The sequence below is a fragment of the Talpa occidentalis genome, unplaced genomic scaffold (genome assembly GCF_014898055.3).
Source record: "Talpa occidentalis isolate TD23 unplaced genomic scaffold, MPIMG_talOcc4v2.1 talOcc4.13, whole genome shotgun sequence".
Lineage (NCBI taxonomy): Eukaryota > Metazoa > Chordata > Mammalia > Eulipotyphla > Talpidae > Talpa > Talpa occidentalis.
The window spans coordinates 73,910,461-73,931,649 of NW_023601322.1; the positions used below are offsets into that span (position 1 = coordinate 73,910,461).

The following is a 21,189-nucleotide window of genomic DNA, read 5'->3' on the forward strand; positions in this document are numbered from 1 at the left end:
AAAGCTTTTAACAGTTTCTAAGGCAGGTCCCAGCACTGGTTTCTAATACAGGTTTTCCAAAACGCCTCCCTCCTGTAACACTGCCCCAAACAACAGTCAAGGGGAATGCTTTGGTGCTGCTGACCTGGCTGCACAGGAAAAATGAGGTGTTGCTATAATGTCAGGCACCAATTTCTTTAACACTAAGTTCAAACTCATCCAGTACAATCCAGTGTATCTTAATTTTGAGTATAATCTGTCAACTGTTTAACACATACAAATTGGCAGATTCATGACAGATATTAACACTTAACACATGATTGTGAATGAGAACTTTTAATTCTTGTCCTAGGACTTCAAGCTTTTAAATCTCAAATATACACAAGAACATCTCTCACCTGAATAGGCAGGCCAGGATACCAATCTTTATACCATAGTTAACAAGAATCAATTCCTCAGTTAAATTTACCATGCCTACACACCCAAAAATTTATCTACCCAATTCTACCTTTCCAAAAAGAAAATTATTTAGACTTTGATGCTTGGGGTATTAGTGAATATACTTTCAGGAACACACTTTCTTAGGAAGAGCCTCCAGGTCTAAAATCCTCAATGAACATCTTGCTCCAGGTGAAGGGGTCTATTTTCCCAAGAGCAGCACATGGCATTTGTAATGAGACCTCCTTTACTGGGGGAAGAGGAGCAGATAGATTGGGGTGGAAGTGTAGTGAAGTAAAATGTGAAGAAGCTCAGAGCATTCCTTGGTGGTTCTACTATGTTAATCCATGCCATGCCATGCTCTAGCCCTCAGAAACAGGAGACCCCACACCCATCCCCACACCCATCCCCACACCAGCAGGGAGTCTCTGTGGCAATCTCCACAACAGATCTTTGAAACACAATTAGAATTCCTGCCATATATATCTTAACAAAAATCTGCTTGATCACTAGTTATAGCGTCTGCTATAGCTCAACTTTCCAAAACAAACTCATCTTTGTAGAAGCATGATTAAACGTAAAGGTGTGAAGCATAAGCTCAGTAAGACTAACTGGGCTTCTAAATAGTACCATTATGAAAAAGATACAATGCACTTAAATTTCTGTATCTAACTATTTAGAAGTCAAAATGCTCCATACATTACCTATATCCCCTCCCCCAAAGTCCCCTAAAAACCGACTAAGAAATCTCCAGTATTTGATTGCTCTAGTTGATATTTAGAACAAAGTTGACAACTTAAAGCTTTATAATAGTTTGTTTTAATATAAACAACTGTTGGAATCAATCAATGTCCATTTCAGGAAGCTTCTTGTCTGAATCCGAAGGCACAGCTGGGTCTGTACCCTGCTCAGCAGCCTGGGGGCCTGGGCTGTCTCCTTGTCCATCCACTGGTCCATTCTGCTCTGCATTTTTTTGCTCCTCTTTTGGAGGTTCCACTTTGGGTTTGGGCTTTGAAATTATAGGGCTACAGAAACTGGTCAGCTCCTAGGATGGTAGGAAAAATTGTGGTTTCTTATAAAAACAATAAATTTTTACAAAACATGCCAAACACTAATCTAGTCTCTTGCATCTAATCCCCAAACTCCCTCCTATGTGTACTTTAGAGACTGTTAATAATAAATAACAAGGCTGATGAGAAAGATTTAAATACCTAAAGCCACAAATTACCTTTATTTTAGCTTCAATCTCTTTTGCCTTGACAACTGGATCCATGGTCAGACTCTGCTTGTTCTGCAGATTCAGCTTGTTATTCATCCAATCCATGGCCTCATTCGTGCTTTTTTCCACCTTCCCCATGTCAGCAGCATCCAAATGCTCATACTGGTCCTCCTGCCACCGATAGTAGACCAAATATCAAAAGAGGATACTCTCCCTCCCAAATACTGTCTATGCTTCTGAGTCTTCCAAAAAGTTACCTCTTTCCAAAAATAAAGTACAGTTAATGTCACAACAGAAACATTCAATTTCTTAAAAATTCAAGAAAGGAAACAACCCCAATTTTTATAACACTCAGGAAATACATTTAAAGGCCAAAAAACATCCATAAGGTGGCAAGTAAAAGGCTTCACAGTATAAATAGTGGCCATACTTCAAATAAAATCTTAAGAAATTTCGTAATGCAAAAAATTACATGTCAACATATCTGATAGCTTGGATTTAAGCATGCTAGTTAAGAACCGAAACAAAAATATCTACAACTTTTTAAAGGAGGAGCCTCAGAAGCAAAACTTTTTTGTAGAAAAGAGACAAGCTCTTCCACTGACAATACTTAAAAGAGCCTGGTTATTACTTAAGGAAAGTTAAGTTTAAAGAGCTAAGATGTTGTATATAAGCTGATACTACCACTTACTTAATACGGATCAAATGAAATAATGTATTTATGGGGTATACATCATACAGTGATCAAAAATTTGGTAAGCAGTTTACGGTTGATTCAGTCCTACACCTGCATAACCAAATTATTTGCTGGGTATGTTCTCAGAAAGACCAGGATAGCACATTGGCTCCTTGCCATTTCCAGTTTTGACACTGCCCACTGAACTCAATTTTTGCTCTAATAAACTCAAAAAAAAATTTTTTAAAGACCAAGATAGAGCAGGTTAGGTGGGAAAAAATAATTTCACAACAAGAAAAAGAAAATGTGTAATAACAGTTCAATTCCAGAGTCCACCTACTAAAGAGAAGTAGCAAAAGCCAGGATTCTTAATGAGATTCTATGAAACACCATACACTACACTAACACCCAAAAAGAAAATAGTAAATATTTTTTAATTTAAAAATATTAAAGGGCATCCCTGGTGGCGCAAGGGGTTAAGAAGTACAGCACTGTGAAGCCATCTGCAGCCTCTGCAGCACAAGTTCGATCCCCAGGCAGCCAGGGAGCTACCCAAATGGCAAAATAGACCTCTCCTGTCTCGCCCGCTGCTTCCCCTCAGCAGTATATTTCAGTCAATCCGCCTGTTCTGCTCCCCACTCTGTCTCTGGTGAATCCTCTCACCCTCCTGGCACCTCTGTCCTGTACCCCAGTTCTTGTATGTATAAATAAGTAAATCTTTAGAATAAAAATATTAAACAAGACATAAAAACTGGTATGCAAATGCTTCAAAACTTTACCAAAATAAGAGTAGGGAAGAGGGAGGGGTAGGGAAAGAAGATACCTTGTTTTTGAAAGAGTTGATTACTTTCATATACTGCTGGATTTGTTTCCCTAGTTCTTCAAATAATTTTGGTCTTTCTTCAGATTCCTGAAATCGTATCTTAATAGGTTGACCTAGATTCTTCAAAGAAGAAACACAAAGTATTCATGTGTCAGCTTCAACTTACCAGAGTAGTATTGTTTTTACTATTTTACTGAGATTGATTATGGAATCAAATACATTTACTCTCCATGTGCTATATATAAGAAATCAAATATTGTTCCAAAGCTCATGAAAATATATTCCATATGGAACCACTTCAATATGTCACTTGAGCCCTCATTCTGAAAACACAGTGGGAAGACAACCAAAACTTACATACACAACACAAAATAGGAAATGCGGTGGCCTGAATAAACTTTTGCAACTGAATCTGGCAAAACCTTTTATCTAAGATCTAACCATCAATTAACCAGTTAATTTTAAGAAACCACAGAGATGAAAATCAGCAAAACCCAGACTGGAAGGAAATCCCACAAGAATAATGATCCAGGTTTTTCACCTACTAACTGGGGAGGGCAAAGAGGGGGGAGAGAACTGATGGAAGAACTACACAGATTTAAGAGACACAGCAACAAAATGTAGAGACCGTATTTGGATCCGGCGTGAAACAAAAAATAATATGTGAAACTGGAACTTGAGAACTGCTGATGTTAATGCTGATATTAAGGAATATTGTTAGGCATGATAATGGTACTGTTTAAGGTTACATTTTCTTGTAAATATTTTTGGATTAAATATAACATGAAGGACTTGCTTCAAACAACTGGGAGGGGAGGAGCAGATAAAATATTGGGCCACAGGTTGACAACAGGTGAAACGATTATTCTACTTTCACATCTGGTATCTCCTATAATAAAAGTGAAACAAAAAACTCAGTGGTAAGGATCTGCACTGGAGATTCTTGCTACTCTTGCCACAAAGGTAATAAATTGCAGGCACTGTCCTTGAGCAAGTGCATTCCAGGTGTCATTCACAATGGCCCCATGTGACAAAGAAACAGAGAAAAATGAGAAAAGTTCTTCTTGTGCATTTATATCCTTTAACAAACAAAAGGCCTCAATTTCGGATGATTCTTCATACATATAACCCTAAGGCTTAATAGATTACATAATTTACCTTATTGAGAATCAAAGCTAAATACATAATAGCACTGCAGTTGCCCTCGGGACAGGGACACAGCTTTCTAGTCTATCTCTTCACACACTGATATACTCAAGTTCCATTTCAATGAAACATTTTAAGTTTAAATTCAGTTTTCAGAAAAATTATTTTGTTGCTATTGCAACAGGGTGGTCCCCAGGAAAGGGGGAGGTTCCCTGCCCCACCCAAGGGAGGGTGGAGCTGAGCAGGAAGAGGAGAAGCTGGAGAAGAGACTGAGGAAGGAAGCAGGATGGAGCCAGGAGACCTGGAGGAGGCGCATGGAGCCTAGAGACACGTGAAGAAACTGCGCTTGTCTTTTGGTCGTGGACTGGGTGACACAGATGTGGGTGAGACCCGTGGGGAGGTGACAATGGCAGCTTTTATCTTGATGTTGATTTTGCTCTTTTCCTTCTGGGCTTGTCTGATTGTTTCTGACCCTTTGCTGTGGGTCCCCACTGGAAGGTGCTTTAGACTCATGGCAGGCCTTGGGGCCTTGCTATGGGCCATTCCCATATGGATGGACTTTTACCCACGAGGGGACGGGTAACTTTGGGTGCTTCACTTAGAAACTAGACTCTTTGCCTTACCTGTATTGTTTCCTAGTTTTATTAAAGTTCCTTCCCATTAAAGTCTCATATGTTTTGTGTTGATGTGGCGGATGGCAGAACCCATTTAGAATAGGCAGGTTTGCGGGGTTTTGGGCTGCCCCTCTCCCTGTCCTATAACACTATGAGGTTCTGAAACATAATGAAACGTGTGTGTTTAAGGGTATAGTTATTTAAGGGTACAGTTATTTAAGGGTTTAGTTATTGCATCACTTTCAACCTGCCTTCATTATATCATATGCAAATTACTGCTCATTTTGAAATATTCTTCTTGGAAACCACAGCATGGGTTCAGGACACTTCTGCTCTCAAGAGTTAACTTACTTTTAATTCGGCCAGTTTATCAACATAAACTTGCTTTGGTTCATCTTCTCCATCTTCATACAACCAATTTTCAGTATCTTCAAGTTTCAAGGTAAAACTGTTACGATCCTAAAAAGGAAGAAAATATTTATTTAGGTCAATCAAACATCAGCTGATTCACCAGTGAAGTCACAAGTACAGGCTATAATTACTGAGATTTGTAATTATAAAATATGGGGAGGAGAGGCAGGGGGACACGGATTTGTGGAAAGAGTGAGCAAACAGGACTAGCAAAATGTCTTGCTTACTAAACTAAGGGGTTTTATTTTACTATTCTCTCTGCAGTAGAGGCTATTTGAATATGATGTCTGAAATTTTCAAAATTAAAAGCTGCTTAAAAATGAATGAGTTAACCATCATGTAAGAGTGAACAGATTTTTCTAAAAAGTACCAGGTAAATTTTTCAGAAGTGACGTACACACAAAAAAGGTGCTACGACAAAGACTACCTTTCAGGAAATACTACACTAGGAAAAAAAAAGCAAAATAAAATGATATAAAACTTTCCCCCAAAAGTATATTTTTAAACATTTTACTGTATACCTACAGATGCAAACTTCCATTCTAACCCATTTAAGGATGCTCCCTGAAAACACAATATGGCCCATACTTACATCTTCATTCACAAACTTCTCATATTCACCACTAAGCTTATCTCTCATCTCATACACATACTCTTCTACTGCATTCTTAGCATCATTCCTCTCCTTCTCCAGTTTATCTTGCATGATCATCTTGCCCTGAGAACAGCATAAATTAATTATAGGAGAGTCCTTCTTCCCCAAATCCTCTTAGTTCGACAAATCACCCAAAAGAAAGTTGAAAGCATTAGCCCTAAGAAAAGGAAAAGAATCTGAGAACTTTAAGAAACTACTAGCTCAAGTCACAAGGTGCTGTGTACTCTGCTGTATTATTACTATAAAATGCCAAGAAAAATCAAACTTATTAATATAAATGCTCAAGGTTCTATAAAACTTATCCTAAGACCCAGTGCATATATAAGAAACTTCACACATTAATGTGTCCCAGGGTCCCAAACCTTATATAATTCACTACAACAAGTGTTACATATTGACTGGTCACAGGCAAGGAACTTAATGATGCGTCTATTAATGCTATGTGATTCTGCCTACCAATCAACTTCCATTGGTCGATCACTTCAAATATCCCAGTAATCTAGTGAAGAAACATACTCACATACCCAAACAGGAATTATACCTCCCCTAAGGACATGACAAAAAAATCTCATAACCGTGCTTCTAGCAATTTATCACCATAAAAGAATTCTGACATTACTGAAGATCTGTTACACTTGCCTTTGCAGCACCCACAAATCTAAGATTATTTTCTCAAACTCCAAACAACCAAAATGTATTAAAAATGTTAGACACAGAGTATAATCACTAACGTCACATTTGTTAACTTATTGTTCAAACAGACATGAAATAACAACCTCATTTTCGATGTACAAGTTGAGCATCTCTCTGTCTATCTGCCATAATAGCTGATTCTCAATTGGCAGATCTACAGTACTGGTCTTCACTTTTGCCTTCTTGGCTTGTGGTGGTTGGTCCATCTTTTTGTCTTTTGATCCAGCTTGAGAAGTCTAAAATAGTAACAGAAATCACAAAAAACAAACACTCACAAAAATATCCTAAATTTCCAAATGGGTCACATTTTGCTTTTTCAGTGAATCAGCATTCTGATGATCTAAATAACCTAGGGCTATTTCTAAAATATCTGGAAAGTTAAAAATACAAATATTATGTGAGTAGTCAAATCCACAGAAAGGAAGGAAGGGGGCTTCCTGGGGCTATGGGAGGAGGAGAAGTGGGGGTAAGAGGGAGTTGTTATTTAATGGGTACAGTGTTTCAGTTTGGCAAGATAAAATGTTGTGGAGATTGGTTGTATCTCCACACTGAACCCAGTGTGTGTGCATGTGTGTTAAAAGAAAAATCGTCCATCATCCCACAAACATATAATCACCTTTAAATCTCTAATTATTTCCCCATTCTTTCCTAAACATAGACGTGTATCATGTGAGTGAAAAATGAGTATGAAACTTTATGCATGGAGGCCTCACTGGTGGTGCAGGGGTTAAAGCGTCAGCGCTATAAAGCTATCACAAGCCACTGTAGCTTAAGTTCGATCCCTGGTCAGGAGCTAACCCGTATGGCACAGCAGACCTCTCCTGACTACCCGCTGCTACCCTCAGCAATGTATTTCAGCAGATTCATCTGTTCTGTTCCCCACTGTCTCTGATGATGAATCCTTTCACCCTGCCTCCCCCACACCTCTGGCCTAGATCCCAGTTCTGGTAGGCAAAAAGAAATAAAATAAATCTTTAAAAAAAGAAAAGACTTGGGCCTCTCCGGTGGCGCAGCGGTTGAGCGCTGGGTTGCGAAGCTGCCCGCAGCCTCTGCAGCGCCAGTTCGATCCCAGCTGCTCCCCGGCCACGGCCGCCGGAGGAGGGTCCCACATGGCGCGCAGACCCCTCCTGCCGCCCGCTGTTCCCCTCAGCAGTGTACTTCAGTCCTTCTGCCTGCTCTGCTCCCCGCTCTGGCTCTGGTGAATTCTCTCACCCTCCCGCGCTTCTGACTGTACCCAGTGCTTGTATGTATAAATAAATAAATAAATCTTTAAAAAAAAAAGACCTGTAGTAGAAGTATTTGTGAGTATGATTTCCTCTCATCATTATTTTCGTTTTTACAATTACTTGCAAAGCTCAAGGAAAGTAATTAAAATTTGTTGACTATCATGAAAATGGACAACAAATTCAATTAAGTTATCTTAGGGCTCTACAGACTTTTAAAATGCCACAATACAAAAAAAAATCAAAGGTGAGATTATACATTATATCATAACTTAAATTTAAACACAAAAACTTGAAAGTTAGAATTAAAAAACAGGCTGTGGATTTAAAAATGTTACGTATTCATTAAGTGCTTGAGATAATTATTACATAATTTACAAACTACATGTAAATACATTATAGCTTAAAACAGTATCTTTTAACAAAAAAATCAAGTGTTACAGCGCTGATAAAATTTGAATTATGTGTCATTCTTTCAACAATAAAAAATTATGGATCGGATGACCATTAGCAAGTATTCACTGCCACTAAAAATCCAGACTCCAATCACAAGCTTAGAAAAACTAGGGTTTCTGGATGCTTTTATGTCCACGCATACCAACTAGAATACAGTTCAAAAACCACCTTGCCAAACATACTTTCCAAACACACTATAAATAAATCTTGCTTAAAAACTGTTCAAATAAAGAATCCCCAATATCCCAACCTCCCAAGACATAGTCAGTCAAAACCACATAGGTGAGATTATAATTCACATTCTAAAACCCAACCTATACCTCCATTTCTTCAGACTCAGCCTTATTTTCTGCTGGCATCTGCTGCTGGTGCTCTTCAACATGTGGCTCCTCCTGGTCCACTTGCATCTTCTGAAAAACAGGTCACATCAAACTCCTGAAACTAGGAAATACTAGTCAAAGACAAAGCAGCCTTATGATACATTGGTAAAAATCACAGAGTATGTAATTCCTGCTGAACACCAGCAATCAAAAGACCTAAACTAAATTTCCAGCTGTGACATGGGGAATTTTCCCTGATGGATCCCAGTTAATACATCTGTTCAATGGAAGTTAACACTTAACCTGCTCTGTATATAAAAATAATGGCTATGGAATTACTTTGTAAACCATAAAGTATAGTGACAGTGTAGTGTGGAAATGTTTAACACAATATAATCTGAAGAATGCACGAATTTCTTAACTACCATGCCTCCTCATGAGTAAATTTTTCTCAACCTTTTCAAGCATTTTTTTTCAACTTTCAAAAGTATGGCTATTGTATGCATAAGGAGATGGTGAACACTGAGAATTCTATTAAAATAACAAAGGCTGATAATAATGAGAAAGAATGGAGAAATTCCTGGATCAGTGGCTTTTGATGCCTACAGCATAACAGAAAGACCTCAGGGGATTTTAAAACTGCCTGGCCCTGCCCCTGCCCCTGCCCAAATTCAAACAAAATCTCTGGGGATGAGACCCAAACATTTGTAGTTTTATAAAGCCTGATTTTGATGCACAAAGAGGACAAGACCCAGCACATGATTCCAACAAATTGGTATAAAAATTGTTGCATCTCTATTTAATTTCTGCATAAAGACTTTTTGCCACCCAGTGGGGAAGGGGATGCATACAAACCAACTCTCCGCAGCTTTCATCACAGTGATCCTTCATTGTCACCAATCTAAAGTAATTTCTACATAAGTCACCACTGGGCCATCATAAAATACTGTGAAATGGTTTCAAATGTCCAGTTACCTCCTCCTCCTTCGAATTCTGATCTGTTTCCATCGGTTCCTCGTTTTCCTCAAATTTGTGCACTTCCACTAGAGATGCACTGGACACACTGAAAATGCCATGGACATTTACTCGAACCTTGACTTTTACTTTTGAACTGGAGCCATCAGACTGAGGAGTGACTTTCTGAACTGAAAACTGAGCTAGGAATATGAGAGACAAAAGAAGACATACAACTCAAGAGGCTGAATCCTAACATACATATATGCCCATGTTGCCAGGTTATGTCCATGTGCCAATGACATAACATGACACTTCAAATAAGCACTCATCAGACCTCTCCTTTCTCTTTCACATAAAATTCTGATTTTGTCCCAACTAAGTAGTAAAACATCTCCCAACCCACCAAACACTTCATATTCTCTTATCCCTTACTCCAATTCATCTTTATATGCACTACCTAAAAAAAAATGTACCCTTAAGTCACATACTCCTCTACTGAAAGGAAAAGATAAAGAACAGTGATTCCATACTGCTTTTGTCATTTATAAGAAATGGCCATTTCTGGATTTACTTATACTAAGGTTTTACTAATGCTTTTTAATTTGCAAAATTCAGCAAACTACAAAATATCACCCTTTTTCCAGTATTACAATTGGGGAAAACACAGTTTCTAAGTGCCATTCAGGATATTCCTGATACTATACCCACATATCCTAAGTTTGTAATTATCTCAAAACTCTAGTTGCTCTCTTCTGAACTACTACTATTTCTAAATCATCAGAATTTCTCTATAAAGATTCCAGTCAACCACAATTTCCTAATGATTTTCTGTGTACATCTTATAACTCTATGTTAGGACATGAGAATTCAACTCCCTACAGTATCTGGCATTGCATTATGCACAAGACATATCCACAATGAGCATTAACCAAGAAATACTGCCCACAGACCAGAAGATCCAGTTAAATAATGACTATCCTACTGGTTCTGAACCTGGTCATTAGATGGAACAGGTTTTTCTTATAAACTAAAATACCCAAATTTCAGAATATTATACTTGCTCCGCTAAGTCCATTTTGCCCAAGAACAAATTCAAAAATAAATTTTTTTTTTAAGTCCCAACTCTTTACTTACCTATAGCAGGATCTGGATAGGGCAAATCCTGAGGAGAGCTATAGTAGGCCTCAAGAGTGAAAGGTTCCTTTCTATAAAATGTGAGTACTTTAGAGAAGGGAGTACAATGATTTTTTGGAAAGACTTCACAGTCACTGAATGGAAAAAAGACAAAAGTACACAATTTCAGGACAGTCCTAATAATTCACTTATTCCCATACAGTCTAGGTTTGCAATTATTGTATAGCACTACTCTTTTCCAAATTATATGTCTCCAAAAAAAATTATAAATATGTGTAATCAGTTAAAAAAAAAGGGAATATATTTCAATAGGCAAATAAAAAGCATCAATTACTTCAGTAGGCTCAAGTACAGGAAACTAAATGAGAACACTAATTTGCTGAAGACTAAAATAAGTATTCATTGTTTCATGTACACTAATAAAATGTTACAGATCTGTAACAATAAATGCTAAAATTGGTGGGAGGGGGAGCGATATTTTACTCAGACTTAACAGCAAGTTAAATTTGAGTATAAAAATGAAATAATAAATGTTATTACCTTGACCCTTCTTCAGCTGGAGAATTCCATCTCAGAGATATTGGATATGGTACTACATCAGTGATAGAAAACTCTCTGACTTTGAAAGCAGGCGATAATATTGCACACTAGAATAATAATTTTATAAAATTCCATTTGACAATTTTAAACATTATGAACATGACACCTGTACTAATTTCAGCTGACCATCATCGATGGCTTTTAAATATTTACATTAATTTAATGGCGTCTGAATAAGGTTTTACAAACTTCTGTCTTTTGTCAAATTACATATATAATCCAGCAATTCACTTTTCCATTAACCACAACCTTTATAACTAAGGTACAATACTACTTCATATATAGACAACAGAAAATATGCCAAATTCTAATAACATTTGAGGCTACCTGTTATTTCTAATAAATTCATTCCATTACATGTTAGAGAGTACAAATTCATTTATGAATGCCACCTCTGATATCATTTTAAAAGAAAAGTTAAGAGAATTTTACACACTGAGATCAACCTAAACTAACCTCTCGCTATTAGTTGGACACATGAGACCACTGTTGTCTTATTACAATGACCTACAAACGGTTATCTATTGAAGTATGGAGACCTACCTGCAATGCACAACCTCGTGTAACAGCTTCATCAGCATTTAGTGTTGTACTAAGTTCTTTACCAAAAAATTTGCTGATCTTTTCTTTGACTGCAGGGATTCGTGTTGCACCACCAACTATCTCCACTGCATAAATATCTTCTTTCTTTAACTCTATTTTAAGGCAATTAGACATTTAGATTTAAACAGTCTTTGGATTAGTATTTTATAATGAAATAAAAGAGCAACATCTTATCACAGTAACTCACAGATGTTTAACAAAACACCATTCTCTCCTTTACTCCTTCAAAAAACACATATGTGTGCACAGGTATATGGCAGCTAAAAACTAGTTGGTATGTTTTCATGCTCAAAATATTGGAGGCAGGGTGGTGTACACAATATTGGGATTTAGGAGAGGAGAGCCAGGACTATTCATTGTTCTATATTGTACAGGTCCTCCAATCTCTGAAACGGTCCCAACACAAACAATTGTTGAAATATCACTAGATAAGCTAGCCATGGAGAATTAACAAAGTCTCAAAAAAGTGGGTTACCCCTGACATGGCATGAATGACGAAGAGCTACTGAGAAGCACATCTAGTTACTCCAGCAATTTATCCAGAAAATTACGACAGAGGTACAGTCTCCTCCTATCAGAAAGGAAATAGAAACCAAAGCTCTGCTGTCACTCATAAAATACCTCAATTCCACCTGATTTTCCAGTCACATATTATGCACAAAATACTGACAATTATTGAGAAAATCAAAGTGTGCGGTCCCATGTAGAAACAATATGCCCACACTGGCCATAATCATTGATTTGAGAGTTGAGCCAATGTCAAGCTGACATTATATCTCAACATTCTGAAATAGCTAACAACCAGTACAACAGTGACTGACTGTCCAAGATTTGGGAGGAAATTAGCAATATATTCCAAAATCAAACTTTCACCTTTTGGCCCCAAGATAAAATTAAAGTATGCTATTTAAGAATGTGGTTATCCTATCTTTAGTTTGCTGTATTTCTGATTCAGCAAACAAAAAGATTCATTGACAGAAAAGTCTACAAAAACTATCAGAGAGCAGCAGTGCTAAAGATAATGCTTCTCACCATGAAATTACTGAGACATTAATATTCATCTGAGCCTGAACTAGGTTTCCCAGGACACTAGTATCAAAAAATGACAAGTGGGGGAGTGCTCCAGGGAGAAGATACCAAAAAAAGGCTTAATACAAGCACTGCAGTAGTTCATAAAGAACAATTTGCGGAACTGAAAAAAAAAAACCCAACAATTTCAGATGCACAAACAATTCAATCTCACAAATACTTACTGGCTTGTTCCAAAACACTCCGAAGCGGTGGCTCCACTCTAAGTAAGAGATCATCACACATTTCCAGAAATTTGCCTCTATTTAAAGAACACAAAATAGGTTAAATCACATTCTACTGTTATAAGGAATAATGTCCATAATAAAAATAATTATTGGCAAGGAGGTAGAGAAAAATGGATCTCTCACACATTTCTGATGGGAGTGTAAAGTAGTGTACCCACTTTGGAAAAGTGTGCAATTCCTCAAAATATTAAAGAGTTACCATATAACCCAGCAATTCCACTCTAGAGAAATGAAAATATTGTCACACAAAAATCTACAATTTTCACAGAAGCATTACTGATAACAGCCAATAAAAAGTGGTAAAAGCCCTAAAATGTCCATCAAGAGTATTTAGCAATAAAAAGGAATAAATTACAATAGCCGACATATATTAGACACAGATCAATTTCTCAAACATTCTAGATAAAAGAAGCCAATCACAAAAGAACATGTCTATTATGACTCCATTTCTAGGAAATGTTCAAAACAAGTAAAGACAGAGAGACTAGTGACTGCCGAGGGCTGAAAGGAAAAAAAAGAGAGGGTACCATGAAAACAGCAATAGCTACCGTTTCTTGTTTTTCTCTTTAATAACTGTTTTATCTTTTAGATCCATTTTTAAGAGCAATAATAGCAAAGTACAGAGAATTCTCATATACCCCTCATCCTCCACCCTGTTCCCCCAATAACATCTTGCATTAGCACAATAATTTTTAACAACTGAGATGCCAATACATAAAATACTAAGTTTCTACCTTTTTTTTTTTTAATTTTTTTTTTTAGATTTATTTATGTATACGAGTACTAGGGTACAGGCCAGAGGTGTGAGAGGATTCACCAAAGAGTGGGAAGCAGAACAAGCAGATCCACTGAAATACACTGCTGATGGGAGCAGGCAGCGCAACAGGAGAGGTCTGCTGTGCCATGTGGCTTGCTCCCTAGCCCACTGGGGACAGGGATCAAACTCATGCTGCAGAGGCGGCCAACAGCTTGATAGTGCTATCTTTAATCCCTGTGCTACCAGGGAGGCCCAGGTTTCTGTTTTAACAAACATGTGATGTAAGTATCTACCAAAACAGCTTCATAAGGAATAGTTTCACTGCCCTAAAGTCTGTGACCCACCTCTTCATCCCTACCTCCCTTGAACCCTTGCACAACAATGGTCAATCTTTTTACTATTAATTTTGCCTTTCCCAGAACGTGATATAGTTGGAATCATACAGCTTGAAGTCTTTACAGAATGATTCTTTTCCTAGAAATATGCATTAAGTTCCTCCAATATCTTTCCCTAACTTGTTAATAGCTCCTTTGGGCTTTCTTTAATAGCTCCTTTGGGCTTTCTTTCTTTCTTCCTTTTTTTAAGATTTTATTTATACAAGAGCTGGGGTACAGGCCAGATGCACGGAAAGGTGAGAGGATTCACCAGAGACAGAGCAGGGAACAGAACAGGCAGACAACCGAAATACACTGCTGAGGGGAGCAGCGGGCGAGACATGAGAGGTCTGCTCGCCATGTGGGCTGCTCCGAGGCCAGTGGGGATAGAACCGGCACTGCAGAGGCTGCAGACAGCTTCACAGCATGGTCTGCCTATTTCACAAGCGCTCAACAGCCTGCGCCACCAGGCAGGCTCTCCTTTGGGGTTTCTTTATGAGATAATGAAAATATTCTAAAAGTGGTTTGTGGTGATGACTACTAACATCAACATAGGTGAGGAGGTACTGCAACAGAAACTTTTACATTTTGGGAGGATTTTTAAATAAGTTTTATTCCTAAAAACAAAAATCAGAAAAGAGCCAGTATGCATCAGCAGAAAATAATAAACCAACAATGGCATACAACAGTCAGCAACACATGGGAGAATCACTGATGTATGCAAGAACTAAATGAATCTCAAGATTTATGATAGCACCAAAAAAAAAAACCCATACCACATCATTTCATTTCTAAGAAGTTCTAGAACAGGAAAATTTAAACTATGATCCTCAAAACTGAAGAAAAAGGGCCTCCCCTGGTGGCACAGTGCTTGAGCGCTGGGCTGCGAAGCTGCCTGCAGCCTCTGCAGCACTGGTTCGATCCCAAGGCACCGGCGAGGGTCCCAAATGGCATGCAGACCCCTCCTGCAGCCCGCTGCTCCCCTCAGCAGTGTACTTCGGTCCTTCTGCCTGCTCTGCTCCCCGCTCTGGCTCTGGTGAATTCTCTCACCCTCCTGCGCTTCTGACTGTACCCAGTGCTTGTATGAATGAATGAACGAATGAATGAACGAATGAATGAACAAATGAATGAATGAATGAATGAAAAACTGAAGAAAAAAATAATCACAACTGTGGCTGCCTGTACAGATGAAGGCTTAAGGAAACTTTTCTATGATAATGGTCTATTTCATGAAAAGGATACTGCTTACAAAGATATATGCGTTTGTCAAAATTCAGCAAATGACACACTTAAAACTTAAAATGAACACTTAAGAAAGTATTTAAAAGGACCTCCCCTGGTGGCACAGCGGTTGAGAGCTGGGCTGCGAAGCTGCCCGCAGCCTCTGCAGCGCCAGTTCAATCCCCGGCTGCAGAGAGGGTTCCACATGTTGTGCAGACCTCTCCTGCAATGCCCGCTGCTCCCCTCAGCAGTGTACTTCGTCAGTCTGCCTGCTCTGCTCTCCGCTCTGGTTCTGGTGAATTCTCTCACCCTCCCGCGCTTCTGACTGTACCCACTGCTTGTATAAATAAATAAATATTTTTTTAATAAAAAATATTTAAAAATGTCAAAAAGGGGGGCCTCCCTGTTGGCACAGGCGGTTGAGTGTGCACTGTGAAGCTGTCTGCAGCCTCTTTAGTGCGGGTTCAATCCCGGCCAGCTGCGGAGATACCCACATGGTGTGGCAGACCTCTCAGGTCTTGCCTGCTGCTCCCCTCAGCAGTGTATTTCGGTCAGTCTGCCTGTTCTGCTCCACACTCTGTCTCTGGTGAATCCTCTCACACATACCCCCCACCTCTAGCCCGTACCCCAGCTCTTGTATGCATAAATAAATAAATCTTTAAAAAAAGTCAAAAAAGGAAAAACTATAAAACATTGAACAGAGCTTAATATGCACACATCAGTATTTTGGACGACATGAAGAGAGAGATGTGTGCAATTTACTTTGAGATGCATCAAAAAGTAAAACTGTTAAGTAAATAGGATGGATAAATGATAAAAGCAAGTACAGTAACTAATATCAGTAAAACCTAAGTGGCGGAGTAAGGGCATTCACTATAAAATTCTTACAATTTTGCTGTGTATTTGAAAATGTTCATAATGAGAAGTGCACAGAGAATTCTACAAAATGGCAGAGGTTTTGGTTTTTTTTTTAAAGTTTTACTGAAATATAATTCACATACCATAGATTTCAGTCAGTTAAAGTATAGAACTCAATGGCTTTCAGTATATTCAGAGTTGACAACCATTACCCTAATGATTTTTAAAATATTTTCATCACCCTACACGGTTATCTCCTAAACCTAATCTACTCTCCAGCCCTACATAACCACTCATTCTGGATATTTCATATAAATAGAATTACACAAGATGTAGTCCTTTCTGAGTGGTATATTTCATTTTGTACTATACAGTATGTAGTCCTGACTAGTATATTTCATCTTGCATAAAATTTTCAAGGTTCATTCACATTACAACATGTAATGGTAACACTTTTAAACCGCCAAATAAGATCCCACTGTATGGACACACCACATTTTGTTTATCCATTTTGCCCACTGGTGGACAATTGGATTGTTTCCATTTTGGGGCTATTATGAGTAATGCTATTACAAACATTCATGCATGAATTTTTGTGTAGACAAGCAATTTTCATTTCTCTTGGAGATACACACACACACACACACACTATATATATATATATATATATATATAGTGTGTGTGTGTAATTGCTAACTCACACAGTAACTCAATGTTTAAACTTCTGAGGAACTGCCAGACTGTTTTTAAAATGGATGCAGGGTTTTAGGTTGCCACAGCTGTGTAGAAGGACTTCCCTATAACCTTGACAACACTTATCTGTATTTTTTTTTTAAAGATTTTATTTATTTATGCATACAAGAGCTTGGGTACAGGTGAGAGATGTGGGGGGTGGGGGGGGGGGTGAGAGGATTCACCAGAGACAGAGTGAGGAACAGAACAGGCAGACTGACAGCAGTACACTGCTGAGGGGAGTAGCGGGCAAGTCAGAAGAGGTCTGCTGCGCCATATGGGTCAGCTCCCTAGCAGGGGATCGAACTCGTGCTGCAGTCACTGCGGATTGCTTCATAGTCCAGTGCTTAACCCCTTGCGCCACCAGGGATCTGTATTTTTGATTACAGCAATCCTGGTGGATGTGAAGTGATCCCATTGTAGTTTTGATTTGCATTTCCCCAACAGTTAATGATGTTAAGCAGCTTCTTATGTCCTTTCTGATTTCTGTATCTACTTTGGAGAACTGTCTTTTCAGATTTTTTGCTGATTTTTTAATTGGGTTGTCATTTTATTACTAAATTATAGGAGTTATTTACATATTCTAGAAAAAACTGAATTTTTATAATCTGTTCACATCTGAGCAAGTAAGCATATAGAGTAACTATCATATCAAAACCGAAAACTCCTAACACCTAGAGTTACCTATTTATGCAAAAATAGGTAACACCGTTATCTCGCCACAAACCCCAAATACAAATGGGTACAGACAAACCACCAATAGTTATAATCCTTGCATGGCATCAGATTTTGTGCAAAAAGAAGCAGTGTGTTTCAGTCAATCTGCCTGTTCTGTTTCCCACTCTGGTGAATCTTCTCACCGCCCCCCCAAAACCTCTGGCCTATATCCCAATTCTTGTACGCATAAATGAATAAATATTTAAAAAAAAAAAGCAGGATCCTGAATGGTCCCTAATTTTTAACTGGAGAACTGCAGTTTTACATAACAAAAATGATGACTTCACTAATTAGCTAGTTATGGCTAATATAAGTGGGGGGGGATCACAATTTAATGTAACATTAAAATATTAAGACAGTTACCTGTTCATAGTTCCAGATACATCAACATCATTCATAAAACACTCGATATTCATGGGAAGGTCTGAAGCATTTGCACTCATCAGTTTCTTGAGTTTCTCACACTCCTGAGATAGTCGTAACAATGCACGGATTTTGGACTTTATGTCTAGCTTGTATTTCTTCCCAAATTCTTCACAGAAGTGATTTACTAACACTTCATCAAATTTTCTGCCTCCCAATGTTGTGTCGAATGCAGTGGCCAAAACCTTAGGGGAAAAGAAGATAATTCAAAAATTAACCAATTTAAAATGCTATCATATTTCAGTGGCAAATTATAATAAAAGGGTTTGAAACAAGACAATGTGCATGTGTCATTTAATAATCAGTGTTACAACAACTGCACAAATACAACTGTAATCTCCAATTTACAGATGATGCTACAGGCCTAAACAGATAATATTAATTTGCAGGTCACAGAGTTAACAAGTAGAAGAAAAATTCAAAATCTCATCTCCTCCATTCCAAAATTTAGCCCTCTCCACTATATTAATCTGACTCCAAACAGCAATTACACAGTCAAATACACTAAAGGCCAAATACACTAAAACATGTCGCTGACATACAGTTATAGGCTTATCACTGTCACAAAACAAGGCCTAGCTATATGCAGCTCATTACTACAAATGATACTAAAGCATGAACTCACAAAATAATTTGTTTCCTATTCAATATAGATGTCAATGTAGAATAGTTTGGGTTCTATATCTTCCAGATCTCCAGATTAGAAGGGTTGGATGGGGATTCTCCTAACTGCCCAGTCTTGTGTCAAAACCCATTCCTGGGATCAGAACTGCTGTTCCCAAGGAAAAGTATTGCCTCCCCACCCCCTCCTATGGTTCCCATGATATGATGCTGTCCCCAAATATTTCTATACAAAGGAACTTGTCCTTTCCCTCTGTTCTACAACACATGAATTAAACCAATATGGGCAAACAAAAACACTACTCCGAATAAAACTGATAGGTAAGTATAATTTCTCCATTTTACAGAAATAGAAAATAAGGTTCAGTGCTCTTTAAGAGCTTTTTCCTCAAGGTCTATGATCTTGGCTGCACACTATGCCAACATTTACTACAATTATTTTGGGCTTTCAAATTCTACTCCACCCCTACATACCTAGTTTCTAGTTTAGATGACTCATAGCAAGTTTCCAATAGTGACCAAAATTCTTTAGCCAATTATTTAATTGCCTCTCATAAATTTCTAATTACCATACACTTGCAATAAAGTCTTTTGGAAAAAATACTTACCTTAAGTTTTCCTCTATTAAACGCACACACAGAAACTTGATAAGCAGAATGCCCCATGTCCACAAAAACTACATTTCTTGGTTTCTCTTCTAAGGCAGGAAGATCTTGCTTATAAATTCCATATGCAAGAGCAACTGCATTTAAAAAAAAAAAGAATTCCAACATTGCTATTATCATTTAAATAGTAAACTTCAAGCTCATTTAAGTTGTGAAAAACAATTTTGTGTGTAGTAAATGGAGCTGCATCCTGTGCTGTATTTTCGAAAGAATCAAATTCTTTATGAGCTTTGCATAATTTATTCATGAAGCACATTAACTCCCAAGAGTTAAATGCTGACATTCACTTAGGTTTCCTGAACACTGCAAACTTCCAATTGCAATGAGTTTGGCAAATTTTTCCAAAACACTTGCCCTACTATACAAATAATGTTTTCCCAGACATCTTCCACCCCTGTGCCAGCTCAACATTCCCACATATCCTAGTCCCTGGGATGTTACTTTACAGCCCGTTTCTCTGACTCTACCAGTCTACAAGTCAGACAAAAGGCAGTTCCCAATACACAAACCATAATGTGATTATATAACAAAGTAACATAGTTATGAAGAAGTACTGATCAGAAGAATTCTATTACACCTAGGTAAATGATTCAATGGGGTGGAAAAAACAGAAAACAAGAAACTGTAGAGTTTACGGATTTCACAACCGTCAAGATTGAGCAAGTCAAAAACTTCGTTTAATGTCTCTCTCACCTGCAGTAGTTTCATTCATTAATCGGAGGCAATTGAGTCCAGCTATCTGTGTTGCATCCATAACCGATCGTCTCTCTGCATCAGTATAGAAACAAGGAACCTAAAGTATTTGGAAGTTTAATGTTATTACAGAAATTCCATACTTAAAAAGCAAAACACAATAAAACTCAGAAACATCCTCAAATACCTATAAAAACATTCTGTATGTGATAACAGAAGACTTTCGAACTAGCAGAGAAAAGTTAGGATAGTTAGTAAGTACTGCTGGAACAAATGGCTAGCCACACAGGATAAAAGAAAGTTGTGCCCTTCCTACACACTTTATACCAAAATATATTTCAAATCAAAGATTTAATATGTTGGGTTTTTTTTTTTAAGTCATTGAATTGAGCCTCCCTGGTGGAGCAAGGGGTTAAGACGCAATCTATGAAGCTATCTGCAGCCACTGCAGCACAAGTCCAATCCCCAGCCAGGGAGCTGCCCACATGGCGCAGCAGACCTCTCCTGTCTCGCCCGCTACTCCCCTCAGCAGTGTATTTCAGTAGATCTGCCTGTTCTGTTCCCCACTCTGTCTCTGGTGAACCCTCTCACCTCCAAACCTCTGGCCTGTACCCCAGCAGTGCTTGTATCCATAAATAAATAAATCTTTAAAAAAAAAAAAAAAAATCATTGAATACCAAAATGGAGATGGAAACTTTACCATCAATGCAGGAAAAATTTTCTAAATATAGAAAGAAAAAGAGGAATAAGGGATTAATACATTTGACTACAAAAAAATTCTGATGATCAAATGGGGGGAAATATTTGCAACTCACATCATAAAAGGGCACAGAGGAAATCTAATAAATAAAGAATTACAAATCAA

The 21,189-nt window shown here is 38.0% G+C and overlaps 1 protein-coding gene across 1 annotated transcript in view; it reads right to left on the reverse strand.

The window, feature by feature from the left end:
* Positions 1-1,220: 1,220 nt before the first annotated feature.
* Positions 1,221-21,189, reverse strand: part of HSPA4 (heat shock protein family A (Hsp70) member 4) — a 41,040-nt gene continuing 21,071 nt past the window's right edge. The window contains exons 5-19 of the mRNA XM_037509335.2: positions 20,325-20,424; positions 19,575-19,708; positions 18,286-18,530; positions 13,201-13,277; positions 11,888-12,039; positions 11,285-11,391; positions 10,745-10,878; positions 9,629-9,810; positions 8,654-8,743; positions 6,738-6,890; positions 5,899-6,024; positions 5,247-5,354; positions 3,136-3,255; positions 1,646-1,807; positions 1,221-1,462 (exon numbers count right to left, since the gene is read on the reverse strand). Coding sequence (XP_037365232.1) covers positions 1,259-1,462; positions 1,646-1,807; positions 3,136-3,255; positions 5,247-5,354; positions 5,899-6,024; positions 6,738-6,890; positions 8,654-8,743; positions 9,629-9,810; positions 10,745-10,878; positions 11,285-11,391; positions 11,888-12,039; positions 13,201-13,277; positions 18,286-18,530; positions 19,575-19,708; positions 20,325-20,424 — 2,094 coding nt within the window. The 3' untranslated portion in view covers positions 1,221-1,258. The remainder of the gene's footprint in view (positions 1,463-1,645; positions 1,808-3,135; positions 3,256-5,246; positions 5,355-5,898; positions 6,025-6,737; positions 6,891-8,653; positions 8,744-9,628; positions 9,811-10,744; positions 10,879-11,284; positions 11,392-11,887; positions 12,040-13,200; positions 13,278-18,285; positions 18,531-19,574; positions 19,709-20,324; positions 20,425-21,189) is intronic.